The 20125-nt window shown below is 38.9% G+C and overlaps 1 protein-coding gene across 1 annotated transcript; it reads right to left on the bottom strand.

Moving 5' to 3' along the window:
* Nucleotides 1–1379: 1379 nt before the first annotated feature.
* LOC119907742 (chitin synthase chs-1-like) lies at nucleotides 1380–18362 on the bottom strand. Its single transcript, XM_038725427.1, is given in 22 exon segments — nucleotides 1380–1476; nucleotides 4418–4533; nucleotides 5717–5810; nucleotides 5908–6116; nucleotides 6210–6320; nucleotides 6707–6771; nucleotides 6883–6917; nucleotides 7011–7176; nucleotides 7291–7563; nucleotides 7704–7883; nucleotides 8020–8188; nucleotides 8360–8475; nucleotides 8567–8767; nucleotides 8961–9207; nucleotides 9246–9296; nucleotides 9489–9663; nucleotides 9834–9995; nucleotides 10389–10478; nucleotides 10620–10815; nucleotides 11034–11910; nucleotides 16907–17095; nucleotides 18345–18362. Coding segments are annotated over 22 exon segments (3837 nt in total).
* Nucleotides 18363–20125: the final 1763 nt, after the last annotated feature.

The raw sequence follows: 20125 nt of genomic DNA on the forward strand, positions 1-20125 counted from the left end.
TGCAGTGTTTTTATAAGTAAAACGAAGAAGTAAGGAGTGCAAACGCATGGAAATGGACTTGCTTGAAGCCACAAATGGAACTGCCCTGCTGAATCACTAAATTCAGTATTATTTAATAATAATTACGTGGAATTTTTCAAAAGAAAGTGCTTCACAGAATTGTTAAATTTACAGTGATTTTTTTCAGCATCTGTGTCTAAATAATCAGTCAAAATAGAGATAGTCATAGCTACTATGATATTCAATTGCCAGATTTCATTTAAGCAAATACAGCTATCTTGCAATGCAACAATGCTCCTTTCCTAAAAAAACATGTTTATATTTTATTCTGTTAATGGTCACTGGGTCTGATTGGGATACAGCTAATATGTATTGGAAATAGCTTATGTCTCAGAGTGACTGGTAGTAGTAATAATCTTTATTATTAAAAACTTTTTCAAATCCATGCTACAAAGAACATACAGTTGAAAGTAAAGTACAATCAGGAAAGCCTCTCCTATAAAATGTTTTAAGAAGGGAATTAAAGAAGTTCACTGACTCAGCTGACCCGATTTCCTCGGGCAGGCAGTTTCAGAGACTCAGGGCCCTGACTGCAAATGCTCTATCCCCTTTACTGTTTAGCCTCGCCTCTGGAACAGACAACAGACCTCTGAACTCTACCTCTGCCTTCAAAGCAGGTGTATACATTAGGAGGAGAAATAGTTGGTTGCAGAGAGAAAAAACAATGAAACCATTCTAAGGCTGTACCAGAGATCCCCACCCAGTGCCTCAGTCTGTCTAACAGGATGTTGTGATCGAACATCTCAAATGCTGCACTACGGTCAGTACAGGGACTGAGCACATGCCATCATCAGCAACACTTAAAAGGATGACACTCTCAGTGCGGTGATACTACCAGAAACCAGATTGAAACTTTCTATTTTGCAGTGCAGAAAGAAACATGTTTCCTAAACATTTTGATATAAATGGAAACTTGGAAATTGGTTTATAGTTTTGAGGGAGGGAGCGATCTGAGACGAGGAACTGTTAAAAACAGGACGCAAACAGGGCATGAAAGATTCCATTACTTTTCATAAGAACCTTTTCTAAAAGCTCAGACTAATGGGATAAAACTGGTTAAAAGTATCTTATGAGGGACCTCAAAGTAAGAGGCATTGGGGCTAGAAGAGGCTCTAATTGACTCCACTTCAAATAAGATTATAACAAATGTAAAAAATGTCTGACGGGATGCTGATTATAGAATCACCAATAATCGGTAAAGCAGGAGGAGTAGGCTTGGAGGTATGAACCTGAGAGCTGGTTACAAGACAAGAGGTTAACTGCTCGTGGCGGAGTCATGAAGAGGGGGCGTGTCATTGGGATCGTGCCCCGGAAGCTTGTTAGAGGGCGAGGTGGGAACTGCGTGCAGCCAGGTCGTGAAGAGGGGGCGTGTTGTTGACGGCGGAACCAGAGAGCTTGTAAAGCAACTGCACGCAGCTAGTTCGTGAATAAAAATTGAGAACACAGCAATTGCTAAGACACATTTATTGAAACCTTCACCCATATTCTCAAAACTTAAAACACAAAACATACACTTTAAACTACATTGAGAAAACCCCGACTCTTCTGGCAAAATCAAACAATCGCCTCAAAAACATGTAATCGATACAACACTTTCACAATCATCAGCATTCATCAGACAATACATCAAAAGTTGAGAGTACAGCATCCAGGGCATGTAGTTACAGAAAGAATAAATTAAAGCAAAGACTTCACAACTGCACTCTGCAAGCTAGCAAGTAGGAAAATGTCACAGCCTTTTGAATATCTTGGGAGTTTTCAAGTGTTACCTGTGCGTTGCATCAGCAGTGGTGGACAGTAACTAAGTACATTTACTCAAGTACTGTACTTAAGACCAAATCTGAGGTGCTTGTACTTGAGACTTTTCTTTTCATGCCAATTTCTACTTCTACTACTATTCCACGACATCTCAGAGGGAAATATTGTCCTTTTTACTTTACTACATTTGTCCGCTTTAGTTAGTACTTTCTTTGCAAATTAAGATTTTCACACATAAAGCATATTAAAAGTTTATAAAATATGATGTTTTGTTATAAAATAAACTACCCAACAGTTTAAACAACTAAGACGACTAATAAATTAGTGACTGTTGTTGTTTAAGTCAGTTTTCATATAAAAGCATTTCATGGTTCCAGCTTCACAAATGTTAATATTGGCTGCTTGTTCTTATAAGTATTTTTGTTTTATTTTTAGATTTTGTGATAATTTTGAGGTTTGGACTGTTGGTTGGACAATACCAATGCCAGTGAAATTCCACAATTCTCGATACCCAATTTGATACCACAGTAAAAAACTAAAGCAAACCAATAAATCCCATATACTTCAAAATACACTCCTTTAATAAAACATTTGAACATTACAAAGAGCAACTAACAGCTGTGAACATTTCTGTGAGACGCTGTTTGATGTCAATTTATTGGTAAATGAGGAATCTATTGAAATTACATCCTTGCAATGAGCATTATTTATTAATTCATTCATTTTCTTAATGTTTGCAAACTCACATATGTGAGATGTTTAAGGGTGGCCACTATCTAGATTAGCAGTGATTTGAGATTTCTATGTTGAGTTGTAACTTAAAAGTTATTGACGATCCTACTACTACATGAGAAGTGAGATCACGTGGTATATATACCCTTATATGTGCATATTCCCTTGTGGTGGGGTCAGGAGTTTTACCCATAAAAGTCTTTAGCAAGCAAAGTGTTGGAGCCAAGTATAAAAAATTAGATTCCACATATTTGACAGAATGAATATTGTCTTATTTTCTTTTTTATATTTGTGTCACAAAGCTAGATATGCAATGGTGGTTGCTAGGTGATATGTGTATGGCTGCCCAATCTTTAGTCTCTATTTAATCATGTAACAATACAACAAGAGCAAGGTGAAACCATGTGGAATAGCAAAATCTGTAGACACGTGCAAGCTAGCAGTCGTGCTATTGAAATATAAAAGTTGTTTCAAGAAGAGACAGGAAATAAAGAAGAAGAGGAGAGGGTCGCAAAGCTCCCAAATAAGTTTGTTTTGGATTTTTTTCTAAGAACACTGTCAAAGATTTTGCTCAATGCAAGGATTGCTGGATGACATTCAAAGAGGTAAAAACAAGTGCATTTTCATTTGGTGTGGCTGCTGTGCCGCTGTTTTAAAGGCTGTTATCATTTCGGGGTCAGGTCGCCACTGAGCACCTGTTGGATTGTATGGAGGTGCTTGTGATGAACTGTGTGTGGTTAGCTGGACTCTAAAATCACTTTATATTGCTGCATCGTGCGCAGCACAGCATAGCTGTTGTAGCAGCAGCGTGTGTCAGTGTTGGAGAGAAGCACATAAATAGAACTGTTAAATTTAATACCTTGATATGGTCCCATTGTTACTACCTTACACTACTGGCTGACTCAATGCTGCTTATTAGCCTAACCGTAAATCTGTGTGCCAGCAGTAGCTGACACAAAGTGGACAAGATGGCAGACAAACAAGTCGAAACTCATCTACAAATATTAGTTTTTGTTCATAGAGATGCCTTCACTCGAAAGTAATGCCTTCTGAAGCACCTGTCTAGTGAGACAGTGAGGCAACTAACTTCTGTTTTGAACAGAGCCAGTTTCAAGTGTGTTGAACAGACATTCAGTTCTTTGTGCCGCAATCTGCATTGTCGCCTTTGATGATTTTGAGATGATCAAAACTTTAAAACATTGATTGAGGCTTTGATATGGACTATTGAAGTTCTAAACTAACTTCACCCCAATGGAGCTGTCGCTGTGGCTGCACTAGTCGACATCTTCCACATGTTGGATCCTCTGTACCTACGGTACTGTAGAAAAACAAGTACCATGTTGTTTCAGAATTTTGGCAACGACTTGGTACTTACCTCAAAAGTCAGAGCTGGCAATGACGTCACAACCAAGTTAAACGCATTCTAGTTACAAGTCACGTGCACGGCCATCTGTTGTTTAAAACTAGCCAGGTTTGCCATTGTTTCCAGTTGATAAAAATGCATTACACGATATTTACGCATAATAAACACAGTAGCAAGTTCATGTTCACAGACTGCAGTTGTTTGAAAAATTATATGAAATACTGTTTGCTAAAAAACAGTATTTCATATAAATTGTTCCTTTTAACAGTGAACCAGCTTCTGAGCGGCACAAAACTACTTACTATTAATTATTAGTTGCTCTCTTTGTGCCCCCTCAAGTAAAGTCACACAATACTAAGTAATTACTTACCAATCCCTTATTACCTGATGATTATGACAAGTAGAAATAAATAATAATACACACAATAAAGACATTTTTGTAAAATCTCACATGCAGTGGATATTTCAACTTGCTAAAATGTGTTGGAGAGAGTCTGTATTTACACCATTGTCTCTCCCTCATGCCATTTCTTGTACGACCTCAAGGCGAACTCATCATCACTGTCGTCAGCTTCTGACTCTTCTTGGGAGTTGTGTTTGGCGTTAGACGCAGCATTGACCTGAAAGGAGATTGAAGGAACATCAGTGCTCATAAATTCCATCACACCTGGAACACTTCTTGCAGGTGACTAGTCAGAAGTTACACAGTAGCAGGATGATGCAGTTGGACTGGATGTCACCGCTGGCTTCAGCAATTAACGAAAAAAGATTTACAGAGAAAATACGTTCTTTTCTGTCAGTAGCATCTCTCATAGCGCAAGCCTGAATGATTGAGGTGAGGTAAATTTTACTCATGTTGTCCTTTGTGGAGATTAGTCTAAGAATTCTAAGAATTACAATAAATGCTGTGTGATCTACCACATGATTATGAAACACAAAGCCAGGTTCTCTTTAAAGGACAGGTTCACTACTTTTTAACCCAAACTATAATAAAATGCTTCGGTAAAAACAAGTATAACTAGAACTGCAAGCAGTTGTAAGCAGGGTCCAAACCTCCCAACGTCAGCCCCGCCCGAGAAATGGGCTATACCAGGAGATTCAGCTTGATCCCCCAAACACATGGAAATAAGGTTTTTAATATGCCCCTTGGTATGCAGGAGTTCGAAGCCCAAATGCAATTACCTTGTTTATATTGCCCCTTAGAGGCAGAAGTGTTTGAATTTTAATTAATATTATCAATTGTTCTAGTATCATTGCAAGTTGTTACAACAGTAATTTTAGACCAACAGCAGGTGTAGTAAAAGCTCCCTGGATGGGGGTTTCATTTTAGGTACCATTCTATTCTCAATCTATATGCTTCCCCAAGTTAATATCATCCGCAAATAGAATATATAAGTTCTCTGTTACTCCAATGACACACAGCTCTATATCCCAATCAGACCCAGTGACCAGTCTAACATTGCAAACCTTCCCAAATGCATTGCTGATATAATGCACTAGATTTCTCACAACTTCCGACAACTAAATCCCACATTGTAGGCCCCCAGCTCAATGAACTCAAATCATTGTAAACCTAGGTGAACTAGCAAATTATGTTAAGCCCCCGGCCAGAAGTTTTGAGGTAGTCTTTGACCAGGGCTTGTGTTTTGAACCCCATATAAAGAAAGTTGTTCAGTTATGTTTTTTTCATTTAAGAAATTTGTATATTGATTTATTTATGTATTATTTATTGTATTCAGACCACTATGTGGTGTGTCATTTATTTTTAGCAGTTAAAGTAATAATACTAATAGTTGTAAATACCATTTTGCCTGGCAGGTCTGATTCTTCTGTTTCAGGTTTTTGCTCTTTGGGCTCTGTGTCCAAAAAGGCCACATAATGGATCAGAGTGTAGATTCTGGATGAACATAGAACAAGAATGTTAGATTTTATACAAATGTTAACAGAACATAATTCAGATCAAAGGAAAAAAGTAATTTGATGTAAGTGGTCACCTGTGGTAAAACATGGTCAAGAACTGGATCACAACCGATGAGGCAAATCCCAAAATGAACATGAAGGAAATGGGATCAATTGGTATATATTGTCCGGTAAGGTCGAGGTTGAGGCTGAGCTTGGGGACCATGATGGGTACATTCAAGAGTTGGAGGGTAAATGTCGCCACTAGCCACAGAGCATTCATGATGAAGAAGGCAAAGTTTATCTGTGTGTAATGAGAAAGAAAGCATTCATTTAAGACTAACTGAACAGTGACGTCCAATTAGACATGTAAAATAGTTCAGCTGCCCAAACCGACCTTGTTTCTTAGCTCTCGCAGGTCATTGGTTATCTTTTCCTGTTTCTCTTTGTCATCGACCAGAGGTTGTAGGTACTTCTCCTGAAGCTCTTTCCAGAAGTGCTCCTCCTCCTGCAGGGGAACACAGCAACTCTTTCAAATAACTATTCTAATATAGATATGGCAGGAAACAAGCTTTATGTACACATCTACTGCTGTATCCCAACATTCAACATTACTCAGAGTGTTAGCAACATATTACACCGCTTGGATTATGAAGTATTTGTGTAGTGTCACTAATGTCCTATTTGTAGTACACATTATATTTGTGTATGTTTTGAAACAGAAGATAACAAAAAAAACCCAATGAGAATGTTGAGATCATATTTCACCTGAATTGGGAAACTGAATATGTCAAACATCATTTTACTGAATTAGATCAATGATACATACAGCCAATTACAATGTGATTTAGAGGCAAATTATCACGCAAACATGATTAAGTAAGACAAACACACCTGGTCGAGGGAGTCCTCCTGCAGCTGCATGTCACTGACAACATTCTTTAGTTGTGTGACCCAAGCTGGAGACAAGAGCAAGACAAGAGGATATTAGATAACATCACATTTGCAAGTGTGCAGGAATTTTATAGCAAAATAATCAAGTTGATATTTTCAAAAGTGTTTGGACGTACATAGGGCAGGAGAGTTGATAACAGGCTTCACTTGCCTAAAACACAATCCAAAAAATTATTAGTATTGTCTCACACTATGTAGTACTGACACGTTACATTTTTATTGATGTTCTACCCTCAAAACGTACCTTTGTTCTTGCTCTGGGATCCTAATGTCTTCCACAATAGTGTTTTGGGGCTGGGGTTCAGGATATATGAACTCTGTGACCAGTTCATCCTGCCCACCTCCAGATCTCTTGTTGGATTTTTTACAACATTTGGCCCACGAGGAGAGTCGTTGGAAGATGCTTTTGGCTGCAAAAGCGATGATCATCTTCAGTTCAGTCAGCACAAACAATAATACTGGTCTATTGTTGCACGTGAGTGGCATGAAAATCCACTATTTTTTTTAAATAACCTGGTATCTACCTTTCTGAGCTGTTGTTTGTGTGGTGGTGTCTGCAGGCGTTCCAGCAGAAGATTTTGTCTCTCGGGTGCCCCAGGACACATTGTTCATGTTGACCATGGAATAGATGGTAAGCAGGAGGTAGGCGCTGGGGATGCAGAGAATGTAGAGAAAACCATAGAATACCAGCTGGATTTCCTGAGGATGCATTATCGCAGTGATGATGTAAATAATGGCCATAGAGATGACGAAAATGCTGCTGGGTGTCAGGATGGTTTGGTCCCTCACCATTGCGCCTGACGAAAGATAAAGGAATGGAGCGTTTTTTGGAATGAAAGCAGTTTTAAGCAGCACATCTAAAAATATTTTACAAAGTCTAAATAAAGTAGCTACACATGACTCTGTATAAAGTTATACGTGTTGGAATAGAACTTACCGATGATGGACATTGTCACCACCAACATGATGAATGCATATATGATACTCAAGACTGCTGCAATAGTGATCTGAGTGTCTGATTTCAGTTTGAAGCAGAGAATCAGGTAAATGAGAGGAGGTAACACAGCCAGGACCAGGGCAGCGTTGGCTTCCATGTTAAAGATGAAAGTCAAACTACCTGGAGACCACAAATACAAATTTTTTCAAATACAATTAAAATATCTGTAAAATAGTCCAGTGACGTCCAGTTTATCTCAAAAGTTCACAAAAAGTTCTATGTGCAGAGATGATGTTTTCAAACACAAAACGCTGACCTGCGATCATCAGGCAGATGGTGGCAGGGGCCAGGGTGGCTGAGGTGATGGCAAAGAGCTGATAGAACATGAAGGGTTTGGACATGGATGAGTTCCTCTTGGAAATTATGTTGGTTGAGCCCAGCAGATCCACCACATTAGCCATCGTGGACGGTCCCCATCGCCGACGCTGAAGATAATAAAATCATTAGCCTGACTGAACTTGGAACCATTGAGGTCCACATTCATGGATGATTCTGATATGTAGATTCTGAATATCGGAAGCAAATATATCAATTTGTCAAATCATTGTGGCCATCATCATGTTAATGGAAATGTTCTGATTAGCTGCAGGACTCGCCTGGTTGTAGAGTTCTTTGAAGTCCTCAGGTGCATTGGTGTAAGCATCAGATGCTGCATTGTACTCAATTCTCCATCCCTGCTTTAGTAGTAAAGTACACAGCCAGCGGTCCTCACCTTCAGGGAACAGAAAATAAAGAGGCAGAGTGTGAAAGCTATCCCCAAGACTGAGTGAGAGACAGGAAGTCCTGTGAACAATATCTGTTACCTTGGTCGAACTGGATGTAGTGTCTCGCCTCTGTGGACTTGGTGGAGTATCTCTTCATCACGTTGTCATCCATCAGCGCCTCTGCTCTGAACAGACTGAAGCAGCCGGGGCTGCACAACACGCAGCCAATCACATGCTCCGCTGTCTTCTGCAGCCAGTGACTGACGGCGTACTCAAACTTCTGGAACCACACTGCAGGACCTGTAGAGGAAAAACAGAGGTAATGTAAACATCGACACAAATGTCGGTCCAGTGCTAGTCACTGTTGGCTTTACAGTTGCAATGGTTGATCTATGGCAAAGGTATTTGTTCAAATGATTGGACAGTCATTTTATGTTGTATTTGGTTGTTTTTTTCTCTATCTTGTCTTATTAAAAATGTACAATGGGCCAACCTGATCCAGTGGGGTGAATCCTGCCACATACTGCCCCAACACGTGGGTACATTTTCAAACGATCGATGAGCAACATCACAGCAGTTGGCTGGAAGTCTGTGTCCCCATCTAAAGCCAGGAGGTAGGTGTTGTGCTTCTCTTTCTGGAGAAACAGGCACATTTTAGATCTGATTTACAGGTATTATTTAGAAATATTGTTATGAAGAAACGTGTTATATGTTTCTCTTATCTTACTTGGAGTGCTGCTCTCAACTTCGTCTCGTCTTCTCCCTTCTGCCAGCGTGCATAATATTTTGTCATGAGTTTCCAGCCCAAAAGATAGTAAAGGTACATGATCTGGAAAATAATAAGTAACAATTGACAAAACTTTCTCACTCTTCAAGTGTTCAAGCACTGTTCAGCTAGAAATGGAAAAATGTTCCAATATTGCGTTAGAAAATTTTGAAAACACCACATTTCTAAATTTGAAGTAAATTTTAAATAGTACATGTAAATTGTTCTGAGGTCTACAAGTCATTATTTTCCAACCTGAGACCATCTCTTCTTGTGACGAATGAGTTCTTTGTCCTTAAAGTGAACCACAATATAGTTCCCGTGAGGCATTCTGACCACAAGACGACCGCCATACGGTGTCCTTATGATCTTCTGATCAGGGATGTGCTGCTGCTTTCTGAAGAACTTTTTATCGATGTTTTTGAAGATGCTGATGACAGTGAATGAAAGAATACTTTGATTGTAATTTGTACTTTCTTAAAAATGTGTTTCTCTGGTGTACTGCCAAACATTACTGTCAGCTCAGAAGTGGATGTCACTTTTTAGACCTAACGCTAAAATGCACCGTAACTGTAGACCAACTGTAAACATGTATCTTACCAATAAACTTCTGAGAGGATTTCAACAAGGTTCTTTGCATATTTGTTGAGGTGACGCCCCCGACTCCCCTCGACTGGTTTGAATGCATCATCAATGAAGATATGGGCTTCAAAGGTGAAATCTTTGAACTTTGGGTCTTTCTTTGGTCTGTACTTGTCCAGTCTGCAGTTTTCATAGAAACATAAATAGGAACTCCACTGTGATAAAATACATTTTGGCCTTCTAAATAGAATACTTCTAAAATTGTTTAGCCCAACGACACAAACTCTTGCGGAGAAAAAAATCCTGTGACAGCAACAAATAACTGACTTAAGGAAATTTACAGACTTTTCTTGCACTCAAATGAACTCAAATTCACTTTTTCACTATATGTAGCATTTCTGAATCTGAATTGCAAGGATCAAATTCTATTGAAACAATGTAAAGGAAGAAACTTCGAACTCCTCCAGAACTACCAAATCAGTATTTACATCAGGAAATCAACAGAAATAGTTAGAGGGATGGGAAGATGATATATCATATAAATGTCCTGCATAAGGAGTCTGTGTAACTCACCTGAATATTGATATAATGATGTTCATCATCTCTTCGTAGGTCTCGTGCCACATGGTCGCACACAGATACACCATTGCAGTTTCAGATGCCCTAAAATTTGACAAGATTAACAAATTTGAGAAACATTGTTTAGAGACAATGTAACTCCAACTTAGCCTAAACTAACCAGCCAAAAATGCTTACAATGCTTATTGTGACGACCAAAATAAAGAACTACTCCTACATACACACCACAAGCACTTCTTCATTCTGTTTGTGGTCTGTTGGATGTTGAATCGTGTGTTGAGGAGCAGGGATTGCTCAATAAAGGCTCCTTCATACAGCCTCCTGATGAACAGGTCTTGGGTCCTCTGGATACGATACACATTGAGGTACCACACATGAAGAGTGGCCAACACAAGACCGAGCCACCAGGACACTGCTGAACCTGTTTAACACAGAGTTTTTGGTCCTTTTATTTTTTGTTGAAAAACAAAAATATATCGTGATCCAAAGTTTAAAGCAATGGCTCCATGATTTTGGTCTGGTGACGCTACTTGGATAAAAACACATACATTACACAACACTAACTTCAACCTTTTAGTTTAAAATATGTATAACTTGACAAAATTGCATTGTAACCTATACGAGGCTCTACTTTATTACCTGTCAGTATGCCAATGTCAGTTATATTTGACATGTCCAGGAAGCACAGAGTGTGTGTAACATCCAAAACCAGATGTGGGAACACACTGCCATTCAAGTTGTGGTTTCTTCCATCTACAATGTCATTGCAGTAGCCTGTGAAGTTGATGCTTGTCCCGTTCAGACTTATTCTGTATTCCTGATAGTAAACGATAACAGGGATGATGAGCAGAGCCATGACGGCCAAAGAGGCCAGATACAAAGGCAGGATGAAGCATCGTCGCAGGGCGTGCATTTTGCAGGCCGCAACAGCAAACCAGTGGCAGAGGGCAGAGGAGATGAGCTGGACCCCAATGATAATGGCTATAATTTTTGTCTCACGCCTCGGGATAGACTTCACTATGTCCCAGTCCATTTTGGACAGAGGGACGTAGGCTCCGAGCACACAGGCGGTCACTGTGATCCTGAGCAGGCTGGAGATGATTTGCAGCATATTCTGGCACTTTGTCATGTCTCTGCACAGGTCCTTGAGGAAGACGGAGCTGCTATTCTCGCTGATCAGTCTGAAGTAGGTCTCCCACCAGTTCAAAGACACCAAGAAGGATCCACCAACAGCCAGACCCACCCAAATGGCCATCTTGATATCAGTAGGATCTTTCATAATGTATAAGAAGAGGAACAGGACGTAACCAAGCAAAATGAGCATGAAGGCAGCAATGGACGGCACCAGGAAACGATTCATTTCCTTGGCAGTGCACCGAGTGACCACTTGTAGGAGAGTAGAGAGGACGGCAACACCATTCAGTATTGTCACGTTGGTCACAATGTCCAAGTGTGGCATTGCCACAATGGTGAGAATCGCTGCACCCAGAGACACCAGGAACTCGAGGAACAGAACCTGTAGAAATTGATGATGCATTGAAGAAAAAAGTTTTAATTACTCTTATCTTATTATCAGTTCACCTCTACATTAAAATTGTTATACTAACTTTCTCTGTACTTGTCTTGCTAGATCTGAACACTGCTTTTGATACTTTTGAACACCACATAATAATATGACTAATACAAAGACTGGAAAGTTTTTTTTGGCATCTAAGGATTGGTCCCTATTTTGTATATGTTAATGAGTCCTCTATGCATACCAGTGTTGATCATGGAGTACCACAAGGTTTGGTGCTGGGACCAATTATTTTTACCCTGAAAATGCTTTCTCCCGGTAACATTATCAGGAACAATCCAGAAACCTAGGAGTTATTTTTGATCATAACTAGTCCTCAACAAACTCCACAAACTTCAAGAACTGCCCTCTTTCAATTACATAATATTTCTAAAATCAGGAATATCCTGTCCCAAAATGCTGCAGAAAAACTGGTCCCCGTATATATTACATCCAGGCTAGACTATTGGAATTCTCTACGAGCGGCAGAGATGGGGACTCAAGTTTGAGACTCGAGTCACATTTAAGTCGCACACACAGTGACTTCAGACTCATCTTGAGACTCGTCCTCAAAAAACTTCAGACTTGACTCGGATTCGAGGTGCAAGACTCGTGAACAATGTTTATTTATAGGAAACGTCTGCTGTGCTTACTGTTATTCCCCTCGCTGCATTACCTGTAACCTGCCTACTTAACACAACTAGGTATCTGCTGCACGCAATTTTGCAATTATCCTTATGACTGTACATAATTTTACTTACGAGTCATTTTTACATGTTAAAATACCTTTAAATGGCCAAGACAACCCATAACATGTAGTATTTCACTTGCACAAAATTCACAAAATGATTGCAGCCTCTACTTATTGACTATAAGTAGTTTCTGCCCTGAAAAGTGTTGATTTCATCAATGAGAGTTATATTTAACAGATTATCACCTAGTAATTTTTACCTTTTAAAATACCTTTAAATTGCCTATACAACCCATCAAATTCAATTTTCCACTTGCCAGAAAGTGACTGCAGCCTCTGCTTATTGACTGAAAGGTAGTTTCTGCCCTTAAGTGTCATTTATGATATGAGAGTCTGGGAGATGTGTTGACTTACAGTAGTTTATAAGCTGACATTAATTGCATTACACATTACATGGTGGTGCTCTATAAGTGAAAAACAGGTTACAATTACAGAATTCCTTATAGCTATGCAGTTTTAAAGGCAGCCTGGATTGAACGCAGCAGGTGATACAACAGTCATTATAACCATGAGTGACTTGACTTGCACTCTAGCTCAGAGACTTGTGAGCATCTCTGACTAGTAGGCAGCACAATTAAGTCTCTTAAGCCTCTCCAGCTGATCCAGAATGCAGCAACACGTGTTCTGTCAAAAACAAGGTGTTGAAAAGTAAGGGAGAAAAAAAGAGTTTGCTTGAGGCAGGTGCAGCAAAGTGCCTCAATATTACAGACTTTTCTTTTGAGCTGCTTTCACTTAAAGCCTACCTGAAGACAATAGTGAGAGCGCCTGCAGCAGGGGTACTTGTAACACAATTGGCACCTTTTCATGTTCCTTTTTAAAACTGTACTTTTACTATTATATAGTTGTATTTTCTTTGGGAAAGTACTCTACTTTTAATTTTGCTACATTTTCCATTCATATCTTCCTAACTTAACCAGTCTGTAATCTGCATTTTGCTTCATTAACTGAAATGAGCTGTCATCCAGGCTGTGCACAGTTTCATAGAAGAGCCCTGGTCTTGGGCATTTGTCACAGCAGAGCTGGGCAGATGCAAACATTTAGAAAATTTTCAGTTTAAGGCTTTACTGTTTTACTAATACAACTGAAATCCAGTGAGTGCACACCAAGGCACTGTTGGCCGTGTTGGAAAGCAGCCTGTATCGCTCTTTAACAAGCCGGCAAGTGAAATACTTCCACTTTCCATTAACGGTGCATTTAAAGCCTATTTAGTCTCTGCAGAGCAAATGAAGATTACACACTGTAACATCTAAGCCACATGATCACTGGATTGATTCTGATATATTAACAGTATCCTGTTGTTGAAAAGAGCATCGCTTTCTTTTGATAGAAATTAGCCTGTTTCTTTCAAATTAGTTACTATTTGTTTTATAGCGACCCCCGACGTTGAGTCCATAAACAGAATGTCGCCAGTGAAACTAATCTTGGCTTTCACTCAGCAGTTACCAGCTGTTATTTATTCAGGCAACAATCATTTTTGAGATGCCTTTTTCGAGAGAGAGAAAATATGGGTGCAGTCCTGTTGTGCTTTATGCATGACGCAAAGCTTCCTCTATAACCTGCTTCAACAACAGCTGCTCCCGTGTTACTGCTACAATAATTCTTTGTGTTGTAAAGATTATGTTCATAGATGCTATAGGAATAATCAGATTGTATTGGCTGCCAGTGGTTTGGTCGGCTACATATCCATAATAAAAGATACAGTCAACAATAGTGGCTGGGCAGCATTTTAAAGGGATCTTATCAATATCTTCTTGGGGATTTAAAAAGGACAATAATATTAAACAAAAATAGCTAAAATACAGATAATAAACAAGCAAAGATAATCGCATTCTAGAAATAACCTGTTGCACAGCAAATGAAATATATTATTAAAAATTATACTTCACAATAAATGCAGTAAAGTCAGATCAGTGTCTAGTAGCTTGTTTTTGATTTTTCATATAATACATTTTCATTTAATACATAGCCTACCCGCCACTGGCCAGCGGCCCCAGTGCTAGCGCTGACATGGTGAACATGAGAAAGGCAATAGCACAACAGAGTCAAAGCCAGCACAGTCCAAAGCACAAGTTTATGGTAAGATTCATGTTGATATGGCTTATCATTATGGCCCCTACAAATGCTTTGTCCGGAGAGTGGGATGACCAAGGACAAACTCCTAAGCCATTTGTTTGCCCCTGTGACCATCCTTGACCTTAAAAACATGTGTCCTGAGTAGGGATGGGTATACCCAGAATAGAGTTGAATGGAAATGTCTCCAGTCAAACCAGTACTTCAGTCGACACATTTTGTAACCAGATTGCACAAACAAATACTATTTTTATGGTTTTGCTTGCAGCCAAACACACAAACAATACACCGAAAGAAAGAAACGAGAACGTCTTTTTTGGGCCTGCACCATAAACGGTATAAAAAATGCCTGCATGCGCTGAGTCTATGTGTAAGTTTATCACCACAAGCCTGGCTTTCCATTGGTTTCATCTTCTGGTATCATTTAACACTTCTCTTTACATTTTAATTTGCTATTCACATCACTTGTCACTGATCGATCACTGCATTTCATGATATCAATTAAACGCTTTTGTGGCGCAGCAGCGATCAGCTGATTTTACTCGCAGAGCCTCTGGCTGCAGCTGTGGCTGCTTCAGATGTAGTTGGTTTGATCGGCTGGATGTGCAGCCTCTCTCTTCCTCTGTTTGTGCGTCTTTTATGTTGTTAAAGGCGTTAATAAGCAACGCCAAGGGCCTTGACCAAGCGTCAATATGTGACGAGCCGGGAGTGAGAATGTGTTGTTGAAACAAACTCTAGTTTTATACTTGTGACTGTCGTTTTTGGGAGATTTGCGACTGATCGAAAGTTAATAAAATAATTTTCCATTGTTTACTTTCAACACATATATCAAAAAATACCTTAAATTTGTTTCCCACAACTTATTTGGTCACTAAACTATTTCATTCCTCCTCTCTCATTCAAACATAAAAAAAATTTGCAAGCTGAACAAATTAGAATGAGGGGCGATCTGATACCATTTCTCAATACTTTTATGTCACAGATATTTAAAACAAGAAAAATATAAAATAGATAACCTTGCTTGTCCATAACAACAATAAAAATAATAATAGGCTACCAATCAACTAATATGGCTTCAACAGATGTCTTTTTATGCAAGGTATCAAATGAAGTACTCTATTAGTATTAGTATTGGTATCACTGGTTTAGGTATACTAGATTGTAAAATTTTAAAGGATACCCAATCCTAGCCCTGAGGTGTGCATGTGTCTCTGCTACGTGTCCATAAACAATTTAAAAGTAGTCAAAATTGTCACACACAGATGAGCATACTACAGTATTTAAAGAGGAAGAGGACAGAGGTCACAGAAGTAGGAGAAGAAAAAACTGAGGAGGACGAGTTTGTAAGTTGTATGGATAGCTACCAGATATAACTATAACTCACGAAGTAAAAAGACTTTTTAGGCCAATGGCATGTCATCAGAGTTTGCATTGGAGATAGTTCTGTGTTCACAAACATTTATTGCAGGGAGAGTCAGGGCCAAGTGAGACACAGGTAAAATCACAGATTCACAAGTGTAAAATTTGAATAACTAAATGCATTTGTACTGTCTGTGTCTTCATAATCTCTCCTGCCCTAGCATTTCAGCGTCCCCCCAGGTTCAATGTCCCTCCTACGCTCCTGCATCAATAAGTGATGAGTTGGGAGTGAGAATATGTTTACGTTAACTGCCTGTTAGCTACATCACTAATGAAGTGATTCATTACATCACTAATGAAGTGATTCATTAGTGATGAAAAACATCCATCATTATTATAATAAAATAATTCCTGGAAGGTGCACTGAAATAAATAGGTATTTTAATTGATAGTTTAGCACTTAACTAAAAAAGCATTTAATCTGTAAATTGTGACTAATGGTATTGGTACAATGCAGACTGTATTAGTTGATTAGCTTAATGGGTTTGACATGCTAAATAAGGTGCTTGTTACTATGCAGTAGATTAGAGGATGCAATCAAAATAAAAACAATAGAAACATTTTATGTAATACATGTAAACTGTGAAAGCAAAGTGGGGATTGTGTCTCAAGTTTGAATTGCCCGCAAATAGGAGAGTCACTTTAAAATAGCGCGCAAATTCTTCACGGCATCAATCAAAAAAGGAGGGACAGTTAAAAGTTTTCTAGTTTTCTCACCAATGCTACGGTCTTCTTGGCCGGCAGCTTTGAGGATTTGTAACACGCCTTCCAGAAGCTCTTTTGTAAGAGAAGCACACTGGAGGTGATGAGAGAGAAGCCAACACACAGCAGAGCAACAGGTTTCTGCTCAGCTGGGAGGGTCTTGGTGCCTTCATTGGACAAGGTGATGAGGAGGAGGAACGAAGTCTGGAGCAGAGAACAAAGTTGAGTCAAGACAAATAAATAGAAGTGCTTTATTAAAATAACTAGATTAGAAAGACATTCAAGCCTTTAACCTTGCTAAAGTGCTTATTTACATATACATATTGATGGCCCTGAGGCTACAGGTTTTCCTCAAAAAACAGCTTTGTTCTGTCATTCAATCAGGGCTGGACAGCGACAAAAAATCTGCCCTGGCCTTTTTGGCCTAGGAGGCCCACCAAAATTGGTTAGACACCCCAATACACCATCCTTCCATTTAGGATTAAATTAAATTTATACTCCTGCATCGAATCGACGGCATAACCTGACGTGCACTTCCTCAAAAAATTTAACTAGAGGTCGAGGCGACCAGACCGTAAAAACTGTGAGTGATCGGCTGGGCAGCCTCTCAATGCCGCCGAGCTGACGGGAAGTGTCCCGTGCTTTGAAGTAACTTTTACTTGCAGCCAAAATAGCGGCTGTAACTTGGCGGATCAACATATTTGACCATCACAACCCCAGCGAAATGAAGAATGTGATCCATTCGGTCGATAACATTTGAAAAGGCTACACCAGCCGCACATATACAATTTTACCCCCATTCACGTTAGCGGAGGGCTAAGCCGGAAGTTAGCCTGCTCGGCCGGCAAAAGTCATTACAGTGGACACCGTAGAGCTACTGCCGACTAGTGTTTGTGGGTGTAATTGCAGATTGACGGACACACGGACGCACAAACATAAATGCCTGGCTACGTGCGTAGCCTACGGCGTAGCTACGCACGTAGACCCTACGCAGGACTATAAATGAAGCTTTAGGCTCAGATTAGGGGTGTGACGAAATACGTAGCCAATGAGTGGTGACATTGCACAAGATTGGGGTCATAGGAACAAGACATGAATATATTTTAATAGGCCTCTGGAAGTCCTCACCCAAAAGAATTTAGCATTAAACACTTAATTTCCTCCATTCTGGGGACATTTTCTGCACCAATTTATAGTGGAAATGTCTTTATTGATATAAAGGGAAGCACAAAATTCAAGTGGCAGGTAACAAAGAATATCAGAATATAAAAATATAGAAAATATAATGCAGTAATTTTATTTTTTAGTAAGGCTGTGATTGGGCCGTTGTCCGTGCTTTACGTGACGATCATTGGCCCATTTTTTAAAACAGTTATACAATTTAATAATTCACGTTACTCTGGCCCCAAAAGTTCGTCGACCCACTGGACATTTGCCCAGTATGCCAGATTACCTCTCCACCCAGACACATGTTGTCAACATGCACGTATATAGAACAAACCTTGCTACATAGAGCCAATCCAAACACAATCAGAGCGACAACAGAGAGAGAAATGATCTTTAGTAGTTTGATCATTTTCCATGGCGTCTGTTCATCTTCAATGACAGGGACCTCTCGACATATATCCCATGGCCTCCTGGTTAAAGACATCAAAATATCAAACTGAGCGGAGTGTAGGTAGAAAATGATATGGTATAAGCACCGAGCCCTGTGTTTGTAAGAAGGTAACTTGTTGGGTAAATGTAAACAGGTAAGAAGGAGGATTGGTAATACATTTTGGAAAGGCTTACACAAACATATTTAACATAACATTAAATATCAGTCAGTAACAATATTATGCTATCACCCAATACAGCAAAACCACTGACCAAAGGCTCAAAAATGTTGTTGATTAAACATCTGTCTTACAGAGTAATAACAAAAAATTTAAATCACAAATGAGTACTTGCTGGATCACATACAACTTTCATAAATCTTTGTATACCCTGTAAATAATAATCTCCTTTAAGTGAAGTGTGTGCTTTAAAAGAAAACAGCAACCACTAAATGATAAATAAAATTATGATTTTAAGAAAGCTTTTCTTCCATACTATTAATCAGTTTATGAAAAAAATATATTTTTCAGATTGATTTACCCATTTTGATTTAATCAATTACTGAACAATAATGAAATATTTTCTGCTTGAAGAAGTAAAATGTTGATAATGAAAGAACAATAAAATAATATTTTGTCTTAATAAAATATGACTAAAAATCATACTATATACAATCAAATGGTTAGTAGATTGACTTAACTTTTGTCTAAATAATGTATTCTTCCTTTGAAGATAATAATTTATATTAGTAATAACTGATAAAATAATACAAATGTATCCTCCTACTCACTTCGGCAAGCTCCTGTCTTCACCCATGTTTCTGGCTATGTGTTTGCTTCACTGCTTCACTATAGTAAACAAAAGTTCTTAACATGTTTCAGTCCCATCCAAATGTCATTGTCATGTCAGTGGAATCACAGTTAGGTTCAGCCTGTCACTAAATGGCAACACCCAAAATATGTCTTGCTGCAGATAAACAGACAAAAATGGTAAAAGGGAAACCAGACTGAACTTTTACAAAAACACAGGTGTGACCCTGTGTTTAACCTGATGTGACCCTGGAACATTGCCTCATGTCTTGTAATTTTCACATGTAAAATTAAGCTATAAATATTTGAGAGAAAGATGTCTTGCTCCAGGTTTTCTATGCCAGTTAGTTTATGGTAATTTGATTAAATGTATATATAGTATGTATCTATCTATCCGCTCATACTGTTTAAAAAAAAACTGCATTTATCCCACACAGCAAGAGCCAAAATGTCTGCAAGTATCTTCAGTCAAGTTCAGTTGCCCATGACTTAACCCTCTTTGGATGTGTGTTAATCTGTTGTTGATTAGCTTGTGAACGTAGATTCACTTAGTCTTGAAAGGTGCTACATAAATTAATTGCTTCTACTGCCTTATCAATTGATGATGTAGAAATGATCTCTTACCAAGAACAGCCAAGCAGAGTAAAAATGGGAACACATCCAAATATGTACATCCTTTCGTGCTAATCACCCTATGAAATGAATTGCAGAGAGACCTGGACTTCAGGATGTGATTGAAGACACAGCATTTAAGCGGACTGTGCAGTGTTTTTAGAAGTGGAGTAAAGCGTGAAAAAAAATAGATATCCACTTGCTCGAACCCACATAT

The sequence above is a fragment of the Micropterus salmoides genome, unplaced genomic scaffold (assembly GCF_014851395.1).
Source record: "Micropterus salmoides isolate LMB-PRFRI ecotype aquatic unplaced genomic scaffold, ASM1485139v1 Ms_hic_scaffold_17, whole genome shotgun sequence".
Lineage (NCBI taxonomy): Eukaryota > Metazoa > Chordata > Actinopteri > Centrarchiformes > Centrarchidae > Micropterus > Micropterus salmoides.